Here is a 14,658-nt window from a genome sequence, read left to right on the forward strand (position 1 = left end):
GAATGAAGATGTCACAGACTGTGGGAAGCCCATTCTTCTGGGTTTCCTGTTTGGAACTCCACCCCATCATAACCTGCTTATATTACCCACTCCAGTAAATGTCCAGACTGATATGTTTGACTCTGTGCTGTGTCCAGCCCATAGTCTTTGTGGCCAGTGAGTAACCTACCCAGACCATACTGCAAATGAAAACATTTTCTTTTTCGCAGGTGTCAACTTTTAACTTTCAACTGATAATTCTTCATGTAGCAACTCTCTGCTGCAAGGTAGTATCCTTACAGCAGATGGCACAGCTTGACATCTGCCTGTCTGCTGACCCAGAAGGCTGGTCCCCATGCCATTTCTGGGTAGGTTTCCCAGGGCCTTCAAAAATGGGTTGTTTGTTTTTGTTGGATGTGGCCAATCTGACGATGCCGATTCCTGGTCATCCTGACAAACCTTCTTTTCTGCAGTGCCATGTAAAGCACAGCATGTTGTGATTGGTGTGCTTCTAAAGAACTTTCCAGAACAACAATTAGTCAGGCACTTGCTTCTCCGTGATTCCACGTACTGAGCTTCTGGCACAGGGCTCTTCAGGGAGAAAAATTCCCATCAGCACAGTGTGTGCTACAACAAGGTCATTTCACTTCTTTCTGCGGATGAAAGGGTTGGGATACTGAAGGGAAGATGTGGGACATTGCTTGGGCAGCCTGATATGCCTGATTTCCTCCTCTATTCTCCCTCTTCCTCTAAATATGTTCACTTAGTGGATCACCCACTGACAAATGTACTTGAGCCAATAAAGGAATGTGGAGGCAAAAAAAAAAATCACTAACAACTTGGTAAAGATTTGTGAAGGATAAGGAGGTCATGTGGCACATCGTGCCTATGTCAGCTCTTTGGAAGGACAATCCAATTAATTCCATGCCACTGGATCTAGGTCCATTAAACAGGACAGACACTTTTTGTTTTTGATGTTCTCTCCAGCAAAGTCCACTACCTACATTCCCACCTCACCCTCGCCCTCCTCCATCCCACATACATACTCTGCATACATTTCTTATGATGGTCTTGAGCATAGCCTTTACAAGCAGAAAGGTGATTTTTTTCCCATTAGTTTCTGAGAAACCCATTTTAGGATGGGAGTGGTAAAAATGAATGAATAGGCCATTCTTGCATTCAACTGTTTAAATAGGCATTCTTGTGTCTAAATCTAGACAGTGAATGTCAGCAGGTTGTTCAATTGTGAAATACATCACATCCCAACCCAACCTACCCAACCCAATTCTGTTTTGAACTGAAATCTAGACACAAGTATTTTCCACCACTGATCATTTGGATAGCAGTGAGTAGTGGGATAGGAAAATAGGAAATGCTAAAGGCAAAAAGTCCAAACTCCATCTTGTTTGCCTTCTACAATCCTAGTTGTCAAATAACGCAATGGCATTTGACTATTGCAATCATTACATTCGATTCGTACCAAATGATCTACACCACATCCAGAAATAACACAAGGAAAAACCCAGAACTGCAGGTCGAAAGCCAACTTTTAACCTCCAAAGCATGTTACAGTTATACCATGACTCAAATTACTCATATGCTATATCCCAAAATTTTACTTCTAAAGGAAATTTAATTTGAACTTTTGATCTTGGCTCTCGCTAGCCGATGGACACATAGTCAACTATACCATCTAGCTGTTACAGTGTCTGAGATCAGTTAACTAAGCACACATCAGCAGTTTGAAAAGATTTAACTTTCTACTTTTTGCATTTTCCTTCACGCCCAGTGATTGCAGATAGAATCAGTTATACAAAGGGCTGTTTACCTTCCAGTAAGAAGCTCAAAGACAAGAATTCCCAGTGACCAGAAATCTACACCAAAATCATGGCCCTTATTCAGAATGATCTCAGGGGCTACATATTCAGGAGTGCCACAAAATGTCCACGTTTTCTGACCTTTACCAATCTTCTTAGCAAATCCAAAATCAACCTGGAAACAGAGGATCAGGGAAATTTATTCTTCCAGTTATCTGCAAAATCATGAAAAGACCAAGATCTGCGATCCACATTGGCCAGAACTTTTGCCATTGACTCAATCAGCTTTCCAGTACTGGTGTGGGCAATGGCACTGACAGGTACCCACACCACAGGAGCATCTGGTACACTCCCAATGGTGGGCAGAGAAGCCAGGAATTCAGGTTCAACTTGCTGGTTCCTTATGATGTGGTTTAATTTTTTTTCAACTTCCTGATTTATTCTCGAAAGGTCCAGGCTATGATCCTGGCCTGAAGCCCAGAAGGCACCCATGTGCACTCTTCAACAGTCTGGTGTACCTGGTCCTGCTGAGTGAACCAGTACTGATCTGATGCTGGTCCCTTCTGTGGGCCAGCGATATGAGAACTCCATATATAGGGAGTGTCTGGCCCTACTGCCTTCTCTTACGTTATTGGCCTTCTAATAATATCATGTGTAATAATAATAATAATAATAATAATGATAAAGGAATAAAGAAATAAAGGACAATCAAAAATACCTAAATAAAAATTATTTATTCTTTAAAAGGTAGACTTAAAATATGGGTAAAATAAAATATGCAGGCTGGGAAATCAGTAGAATGCCTGGTCCTTTAACAGGCTGTTCACTTGGAAACATGCATAAGATATAAAACTCAATTATTTTAGTAGTAAATAACGTTAAACCTAAGCCATGATCTTATTGAATGGTGGAGCAGGATCAAGGAGCCAAATGGGAGAGTTTCACTGAGAGCTGTCAGCGCCATGTGGTGGGGGGGATACAACTTTGGTCTTACACTCCATTGACACCTCAATTCCAAGTGTACTGTTGGGAAATGCCAACTGGATGCTAGCAGCTTTCTGATCATTAGGCTGGGTGCCTGTTATGTAGACTTCTTAGTGACTGACTGAAGAATGATATTCTTGGAGACTGGTGTTAGTTGCCAATGAGAAAAATAATCATGGTACACCCTGTGAGCTTTGGAGGTAGAAGGGTATCTGCAGTGGGAATGGGAGACTGAGGAGCTGAATATCTTCAGCTTCAGTAGCAGACGCATGGTCACAAGTTAGATGTAGAACTAAGGGGAACCTGGCAGCAAATAGAGATTTCAGAATCTTACAAAAACACTGTAAAACTGCTGAAACTAATTATTGGCATTTATAAATGAAAATGTGCAGAGCCATATATTTTGTTATTATTGCATATCATTGGTCCTGCAAGGTCTAAATATAGGGGCAGCAGGTAGAATTGTTGGTTATCTCCACTATGGTTTGAGATAATGTGGCATCATGTTAACCTACAAGAATGATTGTGCTTAACGTTATGCTCAATGGACTGAATCTTACCTATGTCAAGCGGGCTAGGTAGGAGCGGACAGGGGAGGGCGCAGAGCCGATCACCACCTGTGATTGGCTGCGTGCCGCCATTTTACATGGGCTGGCCAATTAAAGCCCGCCCAGCATAATATGCGTTTTGTGATGCTCAACGCTACATGTGTGGGTGAGGGGAGGAAGGAGAATCGGGGCCTGCGCTCTTCCGCGCATGGAGCTGCCTCAGGGAGACTAAGCTCATAATAAAACTTTTGAATAAAGGAAATTAAAAATAATTTAATCATGTCCCATCATGTGACAGTGTCACATGAGCTGGGTCATGTTTGTGAATTTAGCAAAATTTAATTAATTATTAACCTTCAGGAAACCTCATCCCGCCAACCTTAAGGTTGGACAGGCAGCGTGGTTAACTACTTTAATTGCTTTTTTAATGGACTTAATAGGCTGTTGACAGTTCAATGGATGCGCAGCCGACTCCGGTGTGCACCCACCAAACAAAATATCGAAATGAGGTGCAATGACGTCGGGACGCATGCCCAATATACCTGCTGCCCCTATGTCATTTGATGCATCGGTGTGTCAGGTCCGCCCCCACATGTTGACGGCAATATTCCGGTCTATGTTACAATTCTGTATTGAAACATGATTCAGAGACGGAATGAAGCTTTTCCTTAAAATGTTTTCTTTCGATATCAGAATTGTGGAAATAACTGAGTTTTTACGACAATCAGCAGATCTGATGAACATCCTTCCCACAAGTGACCAGATTTTTACTGAGTTAGATTTCACAAGGCACAAGTGGGAGGTATTTAGACTCACCACCTCTGGATTGCTAGCCCAGAACCCAGAACAATAATGCACCCAAATGCATTTCATTCTCAAGAATCAGCACAATATTTAATACTTACCAACTTTACGTATCCTTCAGTATCAAGCATCAAATTCTCTGGTTTTAGGTCCCTGTAGATAACTCCAATGTGATGCAGGTAATCAAATGCTTCAGTCACACAAGAAATACAAAACTTTGCAGTGCACTCATCAAAACAACCTCTGCCACAAGAAGAATGTATTGAGGCACATGGTCAGTGAGATATGCAGTATAAGATAAACTTTTACTATCAAAATTCAACAAGGCTTGCTTTAAAAAGACAAGTTCGATGCCTGTACACCAATATTAGGTCAGCTCACCTATCCCTGAGGGTGCTCCAGATCTCTCCTCCAAGGCAAGCCTCCAACAGCATGTAAACATACTTGTTGTCTTTAAAACTGCGAAATAGTCTACAACATCAGGAAGGGAGAAACCAGATGACACACAGCTTGTAAAGCTTGTTCATGATGTTTACAGGAATATACTGTGGGAGTGCATTAATATTAATGCAATAGGTTTTGCACATTTGGGATCAGCAGGTTAACCAAAGTTAATTGCAAACAGTTGCAATCCTATTGCTAATTAAGCATTTGAATATTGCTGAAAAGAGAGACTTGTTGGCAAAGTTTTTCATCTCGAACATCAGGACAAACACAATACCAAATTTCAAACTATCATAACAATTTATATTATAAGAGAAAAGGGTGATGATTGGTTGGGAGTCCCAAATTAGCATTTAGGATTACTTTTCATAATGGAAATATTTGCTTGACATATGGGAAAACACATATGCAGACCATTAATCAGAACATTGATGACATTTTTTAATGTGAGAGAAGAATTAAATGTTCCTGTTGACTACTGTTGAAAATGAAAATGCAGTACAAAAATCCAGAGTGTCTCCTATGTATCCCACTAAAGTACACCTAAGAACTAAAAGATAAAATATTATCAACAAAAAATTCATTAAAAAGTATTATAAAGGCAGCATTCAAGGTTATGAAATTCATTGTTGTCATGAGCACTGTGATTGCTATGTTATATTTTCTCACTATCTCTCTAAACTGATTCATTTGTGTAAATGCATTCTGTATCCAATTGTTGCCCAAGGTGCATTTGCAATGTATTTTTTTTAACAGTTTAGATACTTCTATTAAAAAAAACATCCATTTTTCTTGTCTCCCTTTGAAACTCTCTCGGAAGTGTTGCAAAGAGGACACAATAATAGGATAGGCGGTTCCAAAACCACTACCACATCTGCTTTCAGCTTTTCCGCTGGAAGCTAAGAGAGAGCAGGCTGACAGCTATCCCTTTCATAGTGTAAACAGCTAAGGAAACTCAATGATTAAACTTGATCTCTGTCCTTCTTAGTGCTGCACACTTCTGCTTCAAAGCGTAATTCCATGCGCTGTACATGTCCTGTATATTCAAAGGAACTGGAAATTGTAAGTACATGCAAACATATGAATTAGGAGCAGGAATAGGCCTTTCGGCCCCTCAGTCCTGCTCTGCCATTCAATAAGATCAGATCAGCCATGATTGTGGCTTCAACTTTTATGCTAGAAGCTTTGGAACTTCCAGCCTGGAAATTTGGCTCAATTGATATTTTTTAGGGGCTGTATTTTCCTCTGCTCACTGTCAGGTGGTATTACAGCAGAGGAAGGTGAAATATGGAGTGGGGTGCCTAGTACTAGATGCTCTTGAGAATATTGCAAAAATTCCCCCTTCCCTGATGCCACTACTACCCCTCAAGTAGGAAATTCAGTCACTTGATCTTTGACTGCTCTGTTGCATTTAAGTGACAGTAGGTATGGACATAGCGAAAACAGATGATTTTCCTACCTCCCGCGTATACCCCAGGTACTGCCAGCAGGTGGGTAGTGTTACTTCCAATGGGGGCAATGGGAATCCTGTTGTTGTCCTTTATGGAGGGAGACAGTCAGGAAGTGGATACATTTCTCCCTTTCTTCTGCCCGATACCCAAACCAAAGGTCCCAGCAGCTCGTGCAGACCCTGCTTACAAATCTTACATTAAATCTTTGGAGTGCTTCTGCCACCTTTAATGGTTTATCCTGCCTCCTTCTGCTGCAGAGGCATGCTTCACTGGAGCAGCACTCAATCTGTTTAGAGTTTGTAGGTTTTCTCACTGTCCCCTACATGGAACATTGAACAGCAGGAAAATCCCTCACTCTCTCTCTTCATATAGTGTCCTCATTGTCCAAGGGTTGCTAATCATAGCTTATGCCAAATTATCAGTATGGGGCAAAGCAAGTAGGGTAAGGACAGTGCTACCAGTATCTGTGGGAGTGACCACGGCCCTGAATTTCATTGTAGTAGGGTCCTTCCAGGCTGGAGCAGGCGACATCTGTAACAATACCGGGGAGAGTGCAAATGGCTTTACAAGATGACCTTGAACAGCACTAGGCCTAGAAGCACTGGCTTCAAACTGCACCACGTCAGCATGGGCAGCAGCAGCGTGGGCTGGCCGCTGACAGGGATCAGTACTACGGCACTCTTGGAGTGGCAGTTATCCCGGGAGAAGTAGGAGCTTGGTCCTGCATGAGTCACTGTCACAATCGCAGGGCAGTGCCTCATAAATCTTAGTAATCTGCTGGTGGACAGATAGCTGGACTGTTGAGAGACCTTTTGAGCACTGGTATCTGCAGCCATGATGGCAGCAACCTGAGCCTGCATGGCAGCTGAGGTTTCATGATTTCATTCTGAGCTTCCACTGTAGCACTCAGAGGATGGGTGGAATTTTGCAACAGCAACCCCCTCCCCACAAGCCGGGAAGTGGGCTGGGATGCGTGGGCAGGGGGTTAAATTTAGGTGGCATGGTGGCAGTGCCATGCCTGTTGTCTAACTTCCTCCTGCGGTAGGGGAGATGTTAGGGGCCACCCATCTTTGGGCCAATTGAGGCCCTGAGGTGGCCAATTAATGGTCACTTAAGGGCCTTCTCCCACTGCCATTCGTATTTTATCAGCTATGGGTGGGGGAACAGGGGGATATGGGGTGGGAGGGGGGGAGGTGGTGCCCATGCAAGGGTAGCCAATTAGGTGAACCCTGACGACCTTGTTGGGGGGGGTTGCTTCATTGGACACACTGTGCCCAGTGGAGGCCTCTCCCCACACTACTACCCACCCCCACCCTCCTCCACCCACCCAATCCTGGCCACCCCACCTCCCTCGCGGGGGCCTGCCAGCCCCAGATACTTTTCAGTGACGCCCGCCATTCGAGATTGCTTGTAGTCCCAGCAGTGGCCACTGTTCCCAGTGTTGCTACTGGGACTAGAGAGTTGACAACCTTTTGGTTGGCCAGGAGTTCGAGGAGGCAGCACATCCTCCCAGACAGAGATGGGAGTTTCAACTTGAGCCAATTCATAACCTGATGGCTGTAAAACCAGCTTGGGTCTTCCAGGTGGGCTCGCCTCCAACTTTTAAATCCAGAGGTGAGGCCACTGCCTCTGTGTAGAATTCCAGATGTTGAGTGGCTTCACCTTGCGCTGTGATGAAAGCTGAGACATTGGTCATTAGACGTTACATCATGGTCGTGTCTGCAAGTGGCCCTGTGTGAGTACAGCACCTTATTCCTCTTATGCACCTCCAAGGCCTGCAGTACTGCATCAGAAACCTTTGGAACATATTCTCTGCCCTGTTGGTGCATTTTCACTGTCCTACTGCTCAGAGACTCAACCTCAGCCTCTTCCAATACCTGTTGCTGCCACTGCCTTTAAGTAGTGTAGGCTACCATTAGTGGTGCTAGCCTTGCATGAACTTGGGCCTCTGCTGAGATGTGAAGCCACTCAGCAGTGCATTTTACACTGGGGTGTATGCTGGAATCATTATAATTTGTAGGTAGTGCAAAGCTTCCACATCGTAACAAATGGGCGATAGTCAATCATGCACAATCCCCACACCTGTTTTTGGGCCTTATCCAATTTTAACCCTACAGCCTCATAAAATTACTCCCACAATATGACCATAATTTCATTGCCTATTGTCCCCTTTCAGTGCTCCAGTGCAGGACAATTACATGCCTTATTTTGTTTCTAGATCCATAAAAGAAATTAAATTTATGCACAAGTGAAAAAAAATTAATCCGATTTTCTGCTAAAAAACATAAATTATTTTCTTGTCATTCCTGTTGCGATATAGGAGTGGCCCTGCGGACATTATTTTAAATTACTTATCATAAGTAAAGGAGGAGTCCCATTCAAAATATAAGACTTTCGATACCATCTGTCAATCAAATTAATAAGGCTAAGAAATGGAAAGCGACCATGACTCTAGGATGCCAGGACACTATTCAATATTGAACCCAACAGAGGAGAGCTGGACTCAACAGCTGGTGCTAACAGATTTATGCAGGAACCAGGTAATGGCTGTAGATTACTTTTCAAACAGTATGCTGATAAAAAGTAAACTGGCCTAATAAAGGCAAGTTGAAACTATATTTTTTACATAAGTTACTGTCAGCTTTTAAACAGAATTGTTAAAAGTCTTCCTGGAGTATTTCTTTAATTATCATTCAGAAAAACACCTACGTCACAATAAATGGCGAGCATGCCTCTTCTAGAATCTTCTTCTCTGAATATATGTGCTCCTGCTGTCTTGTGTCAACAATATGTTTTTTCTTTATGCACTTCACAGCAAAGGTCACATTTTCATTCTTCATTTTGACCTGTAAAGAAGGATAACTAATTACTTACTATTACAGTTTTAAAGATTTATTTTACTTGGCAAAGAAGTGCTCACAAATGTATAAATTTTCACCTTCACTGCAAGAGCATGGAATGATAATCAGTCAGTTTCTGTAATGGGTGGGAGATGCATTCTGCTAGGCTATTGCTCCTACAGTGAAGATGAAAATTTATGTTGTGATGTGCTTTTGCCATTAAGAGTTCAAAAGAATTATTTTAAATCCCATGACTTTAAACAGTGTTAACCAAAGGTCAAGCACAAAGTGTCCTCAGTATGAGTTATAAAGAATCAAAAAGTAAAGATATTGCATATAAAATGGATATGGATGAGGACATCGAAAGTTTTAACCATCCAAAACTGAAGTTTACAGGACCATCAGCTCAGACCTCGTGACCTTCACAAATTCGATTCTACTGTAAACACCTTCTCAGGTTTTCAAAATCAGTCTGTGTATTTTACCTTTGTGCAGTTGACTTGAGCTGCCCGTTGAACTGAAAATTTGGGTGTTTATCCTTCAGGCTCACAAAAGTTCAACCAAGCAAGCACTTGGTGAGACAAGTCACATAAGAATCATTCAGCTAATTTTACAATAAGGTGAACATAGGGAACAATCATTAACTTTGGACTAACCCAATTCAGTCCATAAAAGCATGTAAGTCAAACTCTGTTTTTGGAAGATTATTTCGAAGCTTCAAAGGTCGATTTATACAACGTGATCTACGGTATCTTTGTGCAATAATACAAAATAAAGAAAATACCATGTAAGCTTACGTCAGGAGGTCATCTTACTTGATTTAAATAAAGGGAAGAATTTTACCGGCCCTAGGGGGTGGGAATGGAGGCTGTGGAGGTGGGGGGGGTAAAATGGCATGGGCCTGTGGTGGGCTGGTTCTCCGATATCTTTTTCTGATGAATAATTTTATGGGCGATGGGGCAGATCAATGGCAGGCAGGTAACTAAGGAGTTGAAACAGCCAATTGTCAGGCATTTTCCTATCTTTTTCTCATTTTACCAATGGCATACTGGATGCATGGAGACTGAAGGCGGGATTTTCCGGTCCCGACACCAGCGGGACCGGAAATTCCTGCCCAAAGTCAACTGACTTTTGGCTGCTCTCCAAATTTTCCGGTCCCACCTGCGCCGATCCCCGTCATTGGCAGACCGGAAAATCCCAGTCCAAGTTTCACCTACTCAAATGAGGCGAGACCTGAGCAACAGCTGAGCCATGAAGGGAACTGGCAGCAACTCTGTGAATCTGTCTGCAGTCTGTGTCTTTAAGAAATGACAGCATCATGTATGGAGGCACTGAAGAAAGTGGGACTGCTAGTGAAGGTGCTTGCATGATCCACAGCAGCCGCTGGAGGTAAGACAAGGTTCTTGAGAGGCTCATCACAGTGAATGCTTCTTCTGGTAATGGGTCGATACTTTCAGATTTTGACTCCTCCAGTGAGAAAGTGAGTGGCGTAGAGATGGGGATGCGGCCATATGGAAGCTCCAACGGATTGAGGAAGCCATTGGACATGGACAAGGAATGCACACCGGGGCAAGAGGGCGGCCTCATAATTGCAGAGGGTGCTACCCAGGTAAAAAAGGTGTACTGTCAGAGGCTCATGGAGATGGCCCGAGGACCCAATGTCTACAGAGACTGCATCACTCCAGGGTAGTGGTGGAGGAACTATGCGGTATACTGCAACAAGAGTTGATGCAGTGGGAAATGGTGGTCACCCAGTGATCTTAAAGGTGATGTTTGCATGCTTCATTTACACCTGTGGCTCATTCCAGGAATTGTCTGGAGATCTATGTGGCATCTCTCGGTCAGTGGCCCATCCCCTGCATTAAGGAGGTCAAAGATGCCACCTAACGTTGGGCTGGCTGATATATCAAGTTCACTACCAACCAGGCCAGTCAGGTAGAAGAGGGCAGTTGGCTTTGTAGCCTTGGCTGGGTTTCCCGAGGGGCAGGGGAGTCAGTGACTGTACTCGCATGATTATCAATATTTCCTCATTGTGGGGACCCTGCCACCTTCCCCGCCACCTTCCAGTATTCACCTCCACTCCAATTAATTCCCTTGTGGGAAAGCCTGTGGATGGCCTTCCCGCCTTGCTGTCAATTGAGGCCCTCAAGTGGACAATTAATGGCCACTTAAAGATCTCATCCCATCGCTGCTGGTATTAACCCAGCAGTGAGTGGGAGGCTCACCAAGTGGGGAGCACAACAAGCAAAAAAGCTGCTGGCTTCTGATTGGCTAGCAGCTCTCGGCAGGCAGGACTTCCCAATTCCTGGTTCTGATCCCGTGGCAGGCCTGCCCAGCCTGTTAATTGCCTGGCATACTCTTAATTTGGAAGCTGAGACCCCCATCACCTCCACAAAATTTCCCCATGACCCCAAAACAGCATGTCTGGTTTTAACTATGGTGGGTCAGGGTGGGGGCATGGTGATGATCAAGCCCTCTAAGGAGATAGGTTGGCACTAAAATAGTTTAATGTAGTTTAAGGAGGTCATGTGCCTCCATTTTAACAAGTTTTTTCCCCAGGGCTTGGGAAACACTGCAGCTGAAACGAGGTGAGAAGGACTGGATCCATGAGGTACGTGTCTTTGTGTACTGCTTGTGAGCCAGGGAGAGCAGGGGTATTTCCCACCAGCCCACCAATTTAAACATGTCATGATCAGCAGACTCCTCCCCTATTCACCAGTTGGCTGCCCTCCACCACCCCCTCCCCCCTCCCCCCCACCCCCGCCACCCCCTCAATTCCCCCACGAATATTGGTCATTTCTCCACGTTATGTTGGACTTAAGTGCCAACTGCTTCACAGTTGCTTTCTAGCCCAAGAGACAGTCAGCTTGTCAATCTGGCTGACTAATGGAGAGAAACCTGTTGAGATAATTTGAAACAGGGCCTGGGAGAAACCTTTACTTCTGGGTTTCCTTTCTGCAATCCATCCCCCTGCTCTCTTTCAGCTCCAAGGTATTATGAGGCTCATATTGTAAGATTGGTGGGGGAAGCACTGACTAGGGTCTTTCAGGGATCAATATTTAGATCCTTGTTGTTACTCATCTATCTGGGTACTGAAACCACATTTTTTGATATGTCATTCAGGGATGTGGGCGTCATTGGTAAGGCTCTGTGGAGCATGAACCTGCTGTCCCCTCTCAGGATGACAGCATTCATCCTCTCATTGGTGCCATTCCACCAGTGCCCTTGCTGTCCCCATCTGCCAGCCTGCCCAAACTGCTGTCGCCCATGCCAAGGTGCTGCAGTTTGAAGCCGGGCCTTCAAGGCCTAGAACTGCTCGAGGTCATCCCTCAGGTCATCTGGAGTCTCCTTCCACTCAAAGTCAGTATCCTTCCAACAGTCTTGCTGCAGTCAAGGGGTAGCAATGCATAGGCACACTAGGACAGGAAAGACACCCCAACACAGGCACTAAGGAAATGTACAAGAAGATTAGTTTAATTTTGTATTCAATTTGGCATAATTTATTATAAATTCAGTTTGGAATATGTATTTTGTGTTGGTTTTTACTTTTGCACTATAGCTAAGAGAATGGTGTGATGGCCAGTAACAGAAGAAAAGTAAGAACAGTAGAATTGTTTGTGAATGGAGAATTAAGCTTGAGCTTACTGGTATTACATTTGCAGTACTTCTTTATTTACAGCCCAGGCAAAAAAAGCAGTTAACTAGATTGTAGCCTTCCTTTTTCTCCTTTTTCTTCTGTCTCTTCCACTTCCTCTTCCTTCTCCTCCTCAGCTTGTTATCTGATAGATAATGAGAAAGGTTTTTCCCTCATGGTGGTGAGGTTGTGCAGCAGACCACCACAAATCTGGAATGCTGCTCAGCTGAGTCCTGTACGGCTCGCCAGAGCAGCGGAATCATTGCTTCAACATGCCAGGTCTGCTCTATCAGCCTTCTTGTGCCACCATGGCTTTTTGTTGAATGCATGCTGCTCATGTGTTTTTTTTAAATTCATTCATGGGGTGTGGGTGCTGCTGGCTGGGCCTGCATTTATTGCCCATCCCCTAATTACCCTTGACAAGTTGGTGGTGAGCTGTCTTCTTGAACCGCTGCAGTCCATGTGATGTAGATACACCCACAGTGCTGTTAGGGAGGGTGTTTCAGGATTTTGGCCCAGTGACTGTGAAGGAACTGCATTATATTTCCAAGTTAAGATGGTGAGTAGCTTGGAGGGGAACTTCCAGGTTGTGGTGTTCCCAGGTGTCAGCTGCCCTTATCCTTCTAGATGGCAGTGGTCGTGGGTTTGAAAGGTACTGTCTAAGGAGCCTTGGTGAATTCCTACAGTGCATCTTGTAGATGGTACGCACTACTGCTACTTTGCGTCGATGGTGGAAGGAGTGAACGTTTGTGGAAGGGGTGCCAACCAAGCAGGTTGCTTTGTCCTGGATGGTGTCAAACTTCTTGAGTGTTGTTGAAGCTGCACTCATCCAGGCAAGTGGAGAGTATTCAATCACACTCCTGATTTGTGCCTTGTAGATGGTGGACAGGCTTTGGGGAGTCCGGAGGTGAGTTACTCAGCATAGGATTCCTTGCCTCTGACCTAATCTTGGAGCCACAGAATTTATATGGCTGGTTCAGTTCCATTTCTGGTCAATTGTAACCTCAGGTTGTTAATAGTGGGGGATTCAGTGATGGCAATGCCATTGAACGTCAAGGAGTGATGGTTGGATTCTCTCTTGTTGGAGCTGGTCATTACCTGGCACTTGTGTGGCATGGATGGTACTTGCCACTTGTCCGCCCAAGTCTGGATATTGTCCAGGTCTTGCTACATTTGGACATGGACTGCTTCAGTATCTAAGGAGTCGCGATTGGTGCTGAACATTGCGCAATCATCAGTGAACATCCCCACTTCTGACATTTTGATGGAAGGAAGGTCATTAATGAAGCAGCTGAAGATGGTTGGGCCTAGGACACTACCTTGAGGAACTCCTGCAGTGATGTCCTGGAGATGAGACGATTGACCTCCAACAACTGCAACCACCTTCCTCTGTGCTCGGTATGTGCGTGTGTTGTGAACTGGAATCATAAGCCATGTTGTCAGCGGACCGTCCTTGTTGCCCAGCAGCCACCCATTGGTTTTGTGTAGTGAAATGCAAATGGCACTGTGCATTGCTGCAGGATGAAGACGCCATGACAGCTGCCAGGATATCAGGCACTGACCTGCACGATGTGCTGACTATAGTCACACACCAGCTGCGCATTGAGGGAGTGGAACCCTTTCAGTTCAGGTACATGGCAGAGTAGAAAAGGCAATGTGTGTACAGGCAACAATGCTTTACACCCTGAGCAGCCCGTAATCCTTGCATTACCTCAGGCTCACTCCACCTGCTTTTTTTTACCAAGAGGGAACAAAATAAATGTAATAGTGAGCTGCAAACTGCTATATGTTGCTAATATCGCCAACACCAGACTGGAAGGAGCCAGATCCATCAAAATTCAAAGACATTGTCACCTTCACAACAATTGGCTTTGCAGTCTTTGCTCTGGTCTGAGTTTTGAGTTGTGGCTGCAGCAGTTCACAGTTTTCAATGATAGGAGCCCAGACCACTCAAATTTTGGTTCTTACTGAGATTCAGGGAAGAGAATTGCTTCCTGAACATACTAGATGGAAAAGGCCTCCTGCTTGGAATCCTCCTTTCCTTCTTCCTCCTTATCTTTTCGTAGCTTTTCCTGTTCTGCAAGGCCTCTACTCATTTGCCCGGTCATGCTGTAGGCCAAGGGGAAAGCCTACACACATTTGGCAGTAATTGGTTTG

The 14,658-nt window shown here is 44.4% G+C and overlaps 1 protein-coding gene across 5 annotated transcripts in view; it reads right to left on the reverse strand.

Moving 5' to 3' along the window:
* The window catches only part of prkg2 (protein kinase cGMP-dependent 2), a 128,624-nt gene that overhangs the window by 39,237 nt on the left and 74,729 nt on the right, over positions 1 to 14,658 (reverse strand). For all 5 annotated transcript variants that reach the window (XM_041189078.1, XM_041189086.1, XM_041189062.1 and 2 more), the window contains 4 exons: positions 8,737 to 8,873; positions 4,514 to 4,603; positions 4,234 to 4,375; positions 1,808 to 1,971 (listed from right to left, as the gene is read on the reverse strand). In XM_041189078.1, the coding sequence (XP_041045012.1) occupies positions 1,808 to 1,971; positions 4,234 to 4,375; positions 4,514 to 4,603; positions 8,737 to 8,873 (533 nt within the window). The remainder of the gene's footprint in view (positions 1 to 1,807; positions 1,972 to 4,233; positions 4,376 to 4,513; positions 4,604 to 8,736; positions 8,874 to 14,658) is intronic.

The sequence above is a fragment of the Carcharodon carcharias genome, chromosome 1, assembly GCF_017639515.1.
Source record: "Carcharodon carcharias isolate sCarCar2 chromosome 1, sCarCar2.pri, whole genome shotgun sequence".
Taxonomy (NCBI): domain Eukaryota; kingdom Metazoa; phylum Chordata; class Chondrichthyes; order Lamniformes; family Lamnidae; genus Carcharodon; species Carcharodon carcharias.